General features: G+C 36.1%; 1 protein-coding gene across 1 annotated transcript in view; it reads left to right on the forward strand.

The window, feature by feature from the left end:
- Nucleotides 1-8745, forward strand: part of RRAS2 (RAS related 2) — a 67389-nt gene extending 58644 nt beyond the window's left edge. The window contains exons 5-6 of the mRNA XM_057695421.1: nucleotides 5997-6115; nucleotides 7922-8745. Of these exons, the coding sequence (XP_057551404.1) occupies nucleotides 5997-6115; nucleotides 7922-8009 (207 nt within the window). The 3' untranslated portion in view covers nucleotides 8010-8745. The remainder of the gene's footprint in view (nucleotides 1-5996; nucleotides 6116-7921) is intronic.
- The last annotated feature ends 3243 nt before the right edge of the window (nucleotides 8746-11988 follow it).

The raw sequence follows: 11988 nt of genomic DNA on the forward strand, positions 1-11988 counted from the left end.
AATCTGAATTTCTTGCATCAGGTTCACCTTGGTTGTTTAAAACAAAACATTTCTGGGTAGTACCCAGACCTACCAAACCAGAATATCCAGGTTTAGGATTTAGTATCTTTGTAAAATTCTCTGGGTCAGGAAACCTCTAGGAAATACTTGTTTGTATAGCTTTCAATCTTCTGTTGATTTCTGGCTTCACAGTGTTTTGGCTTTGTTCCATGTGGTGTTCTTTTTGTCATATATTTTTCCTTTGGTGGTAGTGATGCTATTTTTACTTCTTCATTAAAATATTCTACTCCAGTGAGCTCATAAGCAGCTTTTTGTGTGGTTAGAGATTTCTTGACCAGAAATGTGTGTATGAACTTTGCTGACCTCGATTCCTGGAAGACTGATATGAGACCATGCTTTAAAAATAAATAAATGAAGCACATAAACAGTCTTAGCATTTGGATTGTTTTATCATCTAGACCATTAATTCATTAATTTTTCTTAATTGTGTAAAGATAGGTCATTTGCTGTTTCCTCTGGCTGAATTATATTATGTAGGCGGGATAGGACAAGGTAGCTTTCTGAAGAATAATTGAGTAGAAAAAACAAAAAGCAAAATTCTTAAGGACATATATTTCCCTCCCCCAATCAAATTACTTTATATTAGTAAAGTAAGTAATTTGTTGAGATTGACATGTCTCAAATATTTATTTTTACTTTTCCTCTTTTATATTTCTTTTTCTTTTACTTCAAGGTGTACTTATTTGGTCATACTCTATTTCCTTAACTTATATTTATTAAATAACTACTATGTGCTCTTCTAGGCTCTGGGTATACAAAGACAAATATCTCTACAACTTAGCTAAAAAGGACATAATGGTGAAATAATGGGAAAACAAAACTAAAAATTATAGTGTAATGTGTTGACTTTTGCTGGTCATTATAGGATGTGATGGGCATTTTGGGATGCTGTTGTAAAAACAACACTAAAGGGAAGTTTTTGATTGTTTGAGTCTAGAAATATTAGTATGAAACAAATTACAAGTATAGAGTTGGGAGAGAAGGGGTGACATCCCAGGAAGAAGGAAGCATTTTTGACAACACAGGGCTATTTTTGTAGAAAGGAATTTTATGTCAACTTCTCTTAAAAAAGGAATTGTCCTTTCTAAATTGGTGGCTCTGTAGAGATTTCTTTTCTTAGTTGGCTTCCTTACTTATTAATTGCTTGCTTGATTTGACTAATTTATATTTCAAACCATAGGCCTTATGTTACATGTGCTGTTTTGAAGAGAGGCAGGATAAATTTTAAAATTACATAAACTTGGATGTACCAATGCTATGTAAAACCTGCCTGCCACTCTTTTGGAACACAACAGAGTATAAACTGTTATGAAGTAATTGTTAGACATATATGCATTAATGTAATGGCCTAATAATGTTGCATTGAAGCTGCTGAATTTTGAGAATATAATATTAAATTAGGAGAGCAGGCTACCTGAAAGGATTAGAGGGAACAATAGTTTGAGCTAAAATAGGGCCAGGAATATTCTAATCAGTCAGAGTGGCAAACCTGGTAATTCCTGGGGTATTGGATAGTGCATTGAGAAGAGTTTTGTTCTAGTAGTGGGGCAAAATTAGCCTTAGGCGAAACGCTGTTCTAGCACTGTATAACCAAAAGGATCAAACTTTCCAAATAATTGCATCCTAGAAGAAAGCTCAGTAATATTTATAGGAATACAGATTATCCAGAACCCAGTAGGTGAAAATCTAGTACCCACGCATCCACTCAAAATTTACCAAGCATGTAAAGAAGCAGGAAAATATAACCCATAATAAGTTGAAAAAACAATGAATAAAACAGACCCAGAAATGACACAGATGATAGAGTTGGTGAACAGAGAAATTAAAACCGTTATTATAACCATATTCCATATGTTCAAGAAGCTAGAGAAAAGGCTGAATATTGAATATGTTAAGTAGAGACATGGAAGATATAAAAAGATCAAAATCAAACTTCCAGATTAAAACTACAGTGTCCGAGATACACTGGATGGGATTAACAGCAGAAGTAATGGCTGAAAAATTTCTTAATTTGATGAAAATTTATAAAGCTCAACAAACCCTGAGCACAAGAAGTATGAAGAAAATTACAAAACACATTATAATGAAGTTGCTGAAAGTAGTAATAAAGAGAAAAATCTGAAAAGTAACCAGAGGGGGAAAACATTGCATACAGAGGATCAAAGATGAGGGTGACAGCAGTCACACTGTTTCTCACAGGAGATGATGCAAGGAAGATAGTGGCATAGCACCTTCCAGGTACTGAGAGAAAAAACTCACCTAGAATTTGATATGTGAAAATTTATTTCAAAAACGAAGGTGAAGTAAAGACTTTTCCCAGATACACCTAAAGTGAAAGAATTTATTACCAGCAGCCCTACATTAAAAAGAAAGGCAAAAAGAAGGAAAACCATACCAAATGGAAATCTGGATCTGTACAAAAAAAAATGAACACCTTTACCCATTTATGTGGGTAAATGTAAATTACTTTTTATTGTTATTTAAATCTCCTTAAAACATAATTGGATGTTTAAAGCAAAAATAACAATGTATTGTAAGGTAATAGGTAATAATAAAAAGAGCAGGACGGAGAAACATCCTATTGTTATAAGATTATTAAACTATGTGAATTGACATCTTTTGAATTAGACAGTGATGAGTGAAACATGTATATTATAAACTCTAAAGCAATTATAAAAATAACAGATACATAGTTTATTAGCTGACAAAGAAGATAAAATGGAATCATAAAAACAATACAGTTAACCTAAAAGAAGGCAGCTGTTGATAAGTAGAACAAAGAATAAATGGGATGGTTAGGAAACAGATTTCAAGATGACTATATCAATAATCATATTACACATAAATAGTGTGAACACCTCAGTTAAAGGGCAGACATTGTCAGATTGGATAAAAAGCAAGACCCTACAAGAAATCTGCCTTCAACGTGAAGATACAAATAGGTGAAAAGTACAGAGGATAGGATAAGGTATACCATGCTAATACTAATGAAAAGAAAGTTGAAGTGGCAGTAGAAATATCAGACAAAGTAGATTTTGGAGCAAAGAATATTGCTAGGAATAAAGAGGATCATTTCACAGTGATAAAGAGGTTAATTCATCAAGAGAATGTAACAATCCTAAACATTCATGTAATGCATAACAGCTCCAAAATTCTTAAAGCAAAAATGGGAAGAACTGCAAAGAGAAATAGACGCATTCACACTTACAGTCAGAAATTTCAGCACCTCTCTCAATAATTGAGCAGGTAGAAAGAAAATCAGTAAGAATATAGATGGTTTGAACAACACTATTGGGCAGCTTATTCTAACTGATATTTAGTAAACACTCCACTCCACAACAGCAGAATATACGTCTTTTGAAATGAGAGTGGGTCATAGGACAAGTCTCAATACAGTTAAAGGGATTCCAGGCAGACGGTCTATGTTCTTTCACCACAGTGGAATTAAATTGGAAATCAGTAACAAAGAAATCTAAGAAATCTCCAAATCTGAAGGATTAAAATATACTTTTGTTTTGGCTATTGTTTGTTTGCTTGCTAAAATATACTTTTAATTAACCATTGGTACAAAGGGGAAAATGGGACATTTAGAAAGCTGAATGATAACTAAAACAGCCTATCAAAATTTGTGGGCTGCTATTAACGAAGTATATATAGAGAAATTTATAGCATTACATATTTGTATTAGGAAAGAAAAAAAAGGTTTCAATTCAGTGACTAGCTTCTACCTTAAGAACTATGAGAAAAAGAAAGAGCGAATTAAAACCATAGTAAGAAGAAGAAGGAAAGTAATAAAAGAAAAATGCAAACCAATGAAATTGAACATAGAAAAAATACAGAAAAGTAAATAATAACCAAAAAGTGATTTTTAGAAGATCAAAGTGACAAATCTAGACAGAATAATCAGGTAAAAAAGAAGAAAGACATAAATTCAGTAATGGGAGAGATACCATCTCTTCAAATCTTAATAGATACTTAAAAGATAATAAAGAAATACTATAAACAGCTTTATACCAGTAAATTCAAGTTAGATGAAATAGACCTATTCCCGGAAAAGCACAAACTACCAAAACTCACTCATGAAAAAAATAGATAACTTGAGTAGTACTCTGTGTATACAATAAATCCAACTTGTTGTGAAAACCTTTCCTCAAAGAAAACTCCATGCCCAGATGGATTCATTGGGCCAATTATACCAAAGTGATTTTGCTGAAACTATTTCAGAAAATTGAAGAGGAGAGAATTCTTTCCAACTCATTATATTAAGCCAGTATTACTCTGATGCCAGATCAGACAGATATAAGAAAACTACAGTTCAATATTTCTCATAAACATAGATGTGAAAATTCTTAATTAAAATTTTAGTAAATAGAATTCAATATAAGAAAAGAACAATGCATCATCACTCAGGTGGAGTTAATTCCAGGAATGCAATGTTGACTTAACAGGCAAAAGTGAATCAGTATAATTTATCATATTAACAGACTAAAAAGGAAAAATATGATTTCAATAGATGCAGGAAAAAAAATTGACAAAATCCAGCATTGGTTCCTGATAAAAACTCTTTATAAATGAAATAGTAAGGAACTTTATTAACCTGATAAAGGGCATCTGTAATAAAACCCTACAACTAACAGCTTACTTAATGGTGAAAGACTAAATACTTTGTCCCTAAGATGAGAAACAAGTCAAAAGTACCCCCTCAGCACTTCTGCCTTGAAGGTTCCAGGCAGCGAGGTAAGGCCAGGAAAAGAATGAAGAGGCATCCACATCAGAAAGAAGCAACAAAGCTGTCTTTATTAGAAAATGGCATAATTGCTTATGTAGAAAAACCTATGGCATTTGTAAAAACAAAATAAAAAAAAACCCACTGAGATAAGTGAGTTTAGCATAGTTCCAGGGTCTGAGATAAAGATACAAAAATTATGATTCTATTTTTGCAGAGGTAAATGTATGTACCATTGAAAAAGATGAGAAGAATGTGGTTCTGTATGGATGATAGGTTCCTAAATTATCTTTTTTTTCCTTTTTGCACATCTATGATTTTCTAACCTTCTGTATTTACTTTTGTGGTAATGACAGCAGTGAAAGTCACTTTTTCAGAGATAAATTTTCAGCCCCACTATATAAATATAAATGTAATATATTTTAATAGTTGTAGGTAATTATCACTATTCTAACCCTCTAGATTTAAAATACACATAGGGCGTTTATTTATATTCAATTAGATTTTCTTACTCTGGCCTACCATTTATATGTCATCAATAGTGCCACCCTTCCCTGCCTAAATTCTTTCATCTCCTCATGTAAGGAAGGCATTATGAAGGCTTGTGATCCTAATCATTACTCTTTTTTTCCCGCGTATTTATCGAGAGTCTTCCATGTACGAGGGACTGGGGAATCAGACGTAAAGAAGACCCCATGGCTTCTTGAGGCTTGCCCTGCTCTCCAGCCTCATCTCTTGCCATTTTCTCTCTTTGCATGCTGTGTTCCAGCCATTCTAGGCGTCTTTCAGTTCCTGGAACTTGGCGTGTCCTCAGGCGTGCTATTTCCCTTATCAGGGATACTTCTTCACCCGACCCAACTCCATACTCTTTATTTAGTTCTAAATATCACTTCGTGAAGGAAGCTTTCCCTGACTTGCCCAGCAGGGTTTTAGACTCTCATAGCACCTTGTACTTCCCAGAATTTATCAGTGTTGTACTTAATACTTTCTGAATAATCACTAGACTAACATCTTGCTTCTGTCATATTCTAAGTTTTTCTGCAAAGCTGGGCTTCAGCACTATGTGTTAAGCTATTAAGTCTCTTAGTTTATCTTATGACAAATCAGCTTGGTCTCTGGCTGTATTAACAGTGTAGTCTGTGGCCGAGGAGTAGATGGAGCAGATCTAATTGTTAATACTGTATCTCAAACACAACTCTTGGAATTTCAGGTAACACAAGAAGAAGGACACCAGTTAGCACGACAACTTAAGGTAACATACATGGAGGCATCAGCAAAGATTAGGATGAATGTAGATCAAGCTTTCCATGAACTTGTCCGGGTTATAAGGTAAGCAAAACACATCCCAGAAGTTTGTTTTAATTTATTGTATTTGGGTAGTCGCATTTTGCTTTATAAAAGAATTAACTAAGAAAAAAGTTACCGTTAAATGCTTTTAGTAAGAAAGAGGAAATTGGAAGAAATTGTATATAGGAGTGATTCTTTTCTGGAAATTGTTTTTGACATGGTATGTTAAAAATTTTAATTATGTGCATATTCTGGTTACTTCCTACATAAAGAGCCTAATTTTATCATATCGAGATAGAATACACATAGAGATTCCAGCGGTAGCGGTGGTGTGAGATTGTGACGACAGCCGCTCACACTCGAGTGGTAACCTCTGCTAGATCCTGTGCTAAGTGCTTCACGTGTGTTACTACATTTAATCCCCACCGCAACCAATAATGCCCCCACTCTCAGGTGAGAAAACAGGTCCAGAGAGGTGAAATAATTTGAACATATTAAATTGCAGAGCTGGAACTTGAATCCAGGTCTCTGATTCCAGAGTCTGTGCTTGTAGCTTTGCTTTTTACCCACTCCTCCCGGGCCACGAGGAAGCCAGGCAGTAGGGATTCGGCAGTCCCACAAGACATGACGTATGATGTCCAGACTTCATGGAGGTTTTCTGTTAGCTGGCCTAGGGGGCCCCTGTGGTTCAGAAAGTGTTAATGGGTTCCAGGAAGCTTGAGGTGGTGAGTGAGGTTGGCTGGAGTTTGTGTGTGTGAGAAAGAGTGAGTTGCTTTAGTAGGCGGGGTTTGGTGAGATTGTTTTGGGTCTTGATGGCTTGGCACCCCTACTTTACCCTCTCTTCTTAGATCTGCTGGTTTCTCTGCTGGTTAATTTGACAGGTATATGGTGTTAGTTCCCATTAATTGTACATCTAAGGTGAATTGACATCTGAGCTATGGGCTTGCACTTTTTTTTTAGCCCCTTACTAGGGCATTCTCTTTGTGTGGTGGAAGAGAAGTGAAGATTGCTTTTTATTTTTCAGTAGTTTGTTGAAAATCCAAATTCTGTTATTTTTTTTTTTTTTAATAAATGCAGTTTCAGTTTTGCAAGATGAAAAGATTTGGGAGGTGGATAGTGGTGTACAACATTGTGAATATGTGTAAAGCCACTGAACTGTATGCTTAAAAATGGTTAAGATGGTAAATTTTATGTGTATTCCCCCCCACGCACAAACCAGTGCTTTTTAAAAATAATTTTTATTGCTTTTTTGAGACATTTCATCCTTGAAATATCTCCATTTCATCCTCAGAATCAATCCATATCTATCCGTCAGGAGTAAGGAGGGGGTAAAGGAGACTTTTTTGTGCCAGAGACTGTTAGACATTTGAACATAAAAACTTCTTTAATCCTCATAGCAACTGTGAAAGGTGTAAGGTTTTATCATCCCTCCTAAACACAGCTCAGAGAGGTCAGCTAACTTGGTTAATACAGACTTGTAGTTACGAAGTGGCAGAACCGGGATAGGAATGGCATACCTCATAAGGGCAGGTACCCTAGTGATGAATGTTCGTTCCTAAAGATACCTTAGAGTCATGGAATTTCAAACTGGGAAGGGAACTTAGAGGTTGTTGAGTTCGGCATCTCACCTAATTGAAGACTCACACATAAATCAAAGTCAGACAGCGTTGTGTATGCTTATGTTGAAGCATTTGTGCCTCCGTGCCCCCAAAGATTTGCTTTGATTCCCTAGTTGAAATTTAACATTGAGAAGCGTATGCATGTAAACCAGACTCGTCCAACAGTAACCTGCATTTGTAATAATGTATTACCAAAAGGCAATTATCTGTAGATTTTTCTATCTTACAGGAAATTTCAAGAGCAGGAATGTCCTCCTTCACCAGAACCAACACGGAAAGAAAAAGACAAGAAAGGCTGCCATTGTGTCATTTTCTAAGAATCCCTTGAATTTTAGCTACCAACTGCCAGGAAAAGCCCTCATCTTCTCCTTCTCTCCTTACAGTTTACATCATGTTGGTACCTTTCTAGCCTTAGATAAATGATCACCATGGTAGCCTTAGACCAAGAAGCTGGCTAATCCTTTCCATGAAGCTAATCCAATGGTCATTTCAAGACAGATTTAAAGGAAACACTAAGGCTGCTTCAAAGATTATCTGATTCCTTTAAAATGTATATCTATCTGCACAGACATTCTTTTTTTAAGGGCTTACTTTTAATAGGGATGAATCAAGTTTTGGAACCTAAGCTGTTTGCCAAGCTGAAGTCATAGGTTGTGAAATAACTTTTAACTTCTGGAATCATATTGCCTACTGTTACTCTAAATAGAAACATAGGGAGTTTTTTTAAAATGTGAATTTTTGCCTCTCTCTGAAAGTTTCGATGTCAACTTTAGTTAACCTTAAATACACTGAATTGAATCCACACAAGTGAGACATCTCAGACCTTTATGATGCTATAGCCTTTGTTTTCCAGTGGCCAAAATACCAAAATGCCTATTGTATTTATAGGTTAAAAACTGCGTGTAAAGCCTTTACTATTATTCCTAAAGATAGTATTCTGTGTGGCCAAATATTTGGACTCATTCTGGACTTAGGCATTTCAATGTTCTTGGTTTTTTAATTTAACTCTTTACACAGCCATGTTGAGAGTAAAAATAAATAATTTCTGTCTGTCTTCCTTTTCAAGTATTTCTGGATAAGGGATTCAAAAGAACTAAAACTGTTTTTGTTTGTAATATAAAATATGGAATTGATCTTTCCAGGGTCAGAGATGATTAATGTTTTGCTATATACTTTTATACATTATTTTCTTATCAAACTAGTTAACAAGTATTTTTATATGTTTGTAAGCAAATATGCTTTCACAGCATACCTTGTGTATATGTAAAGATAAGTATTTAATTCTCACTGTTCACTTTTAACTGACAAAGGAAAAAAAGTGAAAACTACAGAAACTGTGGTAGAACCTTACATGCTGTTCTGGTCCTGGTTGTACCCACCTTTGGCCAGTCACATAGCTACTCAAGAAACCTTCCCAATAGAGTACAACAGGATGAGAATCTGAAATCACTTCTGATGTCCCCTACTAGATATTGACTGTTGTATCAGGTAGTAAGTGGTAAAAGTTTTAATTGACAATTAGTATAACTGTGGATGACTTCTGATTTTGTTTTTAATTCTGTGGATTGTGTTTAAACAATTCAAAAGTATGTTCCTGATTTTGAGATACTAAGTGGTATTGCACAGTTGTCACTTTATTGAATGTGTACAACAGTTCCATGAAGTTTATAAAGCATACCCTTGTATAGCTTCAGGTGCTAGAATTAAAATTGATCTGTTATCACAAGATGATGCTTGATGACTTGTTATTTTGGTGATTTATTGAAGGAATGAGTGTTGGAGGAAACTTACTTTAGTAGCTCTATGCCTTTTCCTTAGGACTTGAATCTAAGATCAGTACTGGTTATTTAGCAGGTGAACTTGAAGTGAAATGGCTTGGTGTTTTCAGTGATTTCCTGAATGTTTTCTTATGTCATTGTTTCTTAAAGTTCTTCTGTGAAGTACTCCTGACAGACCCCAACTGTAGAGGAGAGAGGAGGGTGAATACATACACCCTCTCTGAGGATGAAGCCTAAAACAGCTGAAGCAAAGCACACAAATTTATTTGAATGCTAATTAAAATTACTTCTCAGGAAGATAATTTATCCTATGGCTTTTGATGCTATAGCACTGTCTTGTATCCTTGCTAGTACTTTTGGTTGGGGAAGTTTTTTTAATTTATCGTTGGTAACTTCAGATAGTAAGAGACTGTCTGTACAGTATTCATATAAGGGAAACCTTTTACTTTATTATGAGGAGATGATTTATAGCAAAGCAGCCTAAAAGTTAAATTTTGTTATCTCAGTTTACTTCTTTTTTTTCCTTTCTGTGCTTCACTTCGGATAATTTTTATTCCTACATCTTCAAGTTCCCTAACCTTCTACAGTTGTTCAATCTGCTGTTAATCCCATCCAATGAATTTTTCATTTCAGACCTTACGTTTTTTTTCTTCTTTCTGTAGACGTCCTGCTTTTTAAAAAAATACGTCTTCTGCTTCTTTCCTCATCATGTTCATGTGCTTCTCTTATCCAGCCCCTCTCAACTGAGTTCCTAGAGAATTGAGTCTAATGCCTTATCTTTTGTATGTAAGTGAATTAACTTCTCTTCTGTGCATCTGGAATGGTTCTAGCTGTGTACCATCCTTGGGAGAACTGAGAAAATAATCCCTCAAATAACTTTGCGGTCCTTAATTTTCTTGCAGAATCCCAGTTGAGAACAGCTGCTTTGAATATTTGAACATGGTTATAATAGCTGTTTAACATGCTTGTCTGCTGATCATCTCTATAATTTTTTGATCTGTTTCTGTTGACTGATTTTTCTCTAGTCTCATTTTCCTGCTTCTTCGCATGTCTAGTAAGTTTTTATTGCTATTAGATGCTGGACATTGTATATTTTATATTGTTGGTTGCGTAGATTTTGTTGCCTTCATTCAAAGATTGTTGGGCTTTGTTCTGGTAGCCAGTTAATTTACTTGTAGTTCAGTTTGATCCTTTCAAGGCTTGCTTTTAAGCTTCATGCAGTCTCAAGAAACTGTTTTTCCCAGGATAGTTTAGCTCCACTACGAAGGTGTGGCCCTTTTAGGGTCTCTACTGAATGCCCTGTGTAATCATTGAGGAGTCTCCAGTTTGACTTGTGGGAACTCAGACAGTTCCCAGCCCCATATGAGCTCTGGGGAACCATTCTATTCACAGCTCCTGGGTCATTCTTTCCCTCGCCTCCTGGAGTTTCACCCTATACATGCATTTGTTAATATTTAGCAAAGACTTGTTGACCCTCTGCATATTTTTTGGAGCTCTTTTTCGGTGTAGCTCTCTCCCCTCGAAAACTTTGTCCTGCAGCTTTTAGCTGCTTCAAACTCCCTCATCTCCAGTGTCTGTCTTTTCAGCTCAGGGAAACATTTGTGCCCTGCTCAGAATCCCCTGTCCCCTCTGCGATCTGGAATGTGCCACTAGGCAGATAGCCAAGACAGTCTTAAGGCTTATTTTATTTGTTTCTCTTCCATCAGGGATTGTAGTCCTGTGCTGACTAGTGTATACTTTTTGAAAACAGTTGTATCACATAATTACTTTAGTTCTGGTCGTCTAAGGTAGAAGGGTAAAGTGTGGTTCATGCTACTCCATGACTGGAAGGTGAGGTCTTTCCCATTTGATTTTCATCGTATAATCAGAGGTACCTTGTAGCCATCAATCTGTGACTTGAAATCTTTTCTCACAGAGAATGGCCAGTCTCTTGGCATGAATAGTCCTTGTCTGTGTGGCCATTTTTTCCCCCTCTCTAGCTGGGGGGGCTGGCAGACTTTTTCTCTATAGGGCTGGTTAGTAAATATCATTTTGGGTTTTACAGGCCATGTGATCTTTGTCCCAGCCACTCAATTCTACCATTGTAGCACCGAAGCAGCCATAAACAATCTATAAATGAAAGACTGTGGCTGTGTTCCAATGAAACCTTATTTGTGAACACTGAAGTTTGTACTTAATATCATTTTTCCTTTTTCTTCCTTCCTTCCTTCCTTCCTTCCTTCCTTCCTTCCTTCCTTCCTTCCTTCCTTCCTTCCTTCCTTTGGCTGAGCTGGGTCTTAGTTGTGGCACACGGGATCTTTGTTGCTGTGTGCAAGATCTTTTAGTTGCGGCACATGAGATCTTTTACTTGTGGCATGCAGGATCTTTAGTTGTGGCATGCAAACTCTTAGTTGCGGCAGGTGGGATCTAGTTCCCTGACCAGGGATCGAACCCAGGCCCCCTGCGTTGGGAGCATAGAGTCTCAGTCACTGGACCAGCAGGGAAGTCCCCATATCATTTTCATGTGTCATGAAATATT

Source organism: Hippopotamus amphibius, chromosome 9 (assembly GCF_030028045.1).
Source record: "Hippopotamus amphibius kiboko isolate mHipAmp2 chromosome 9, mHipAmp2.hap2, whole genome shotgun sequence".
Classification (NCBI taxonomy): Eukaryota; Metazoa; Chordata; class Mammalia; order Artiodactyla; family Hippopotamidae; genus Hippopotamus; species Hippopotamus amphibius.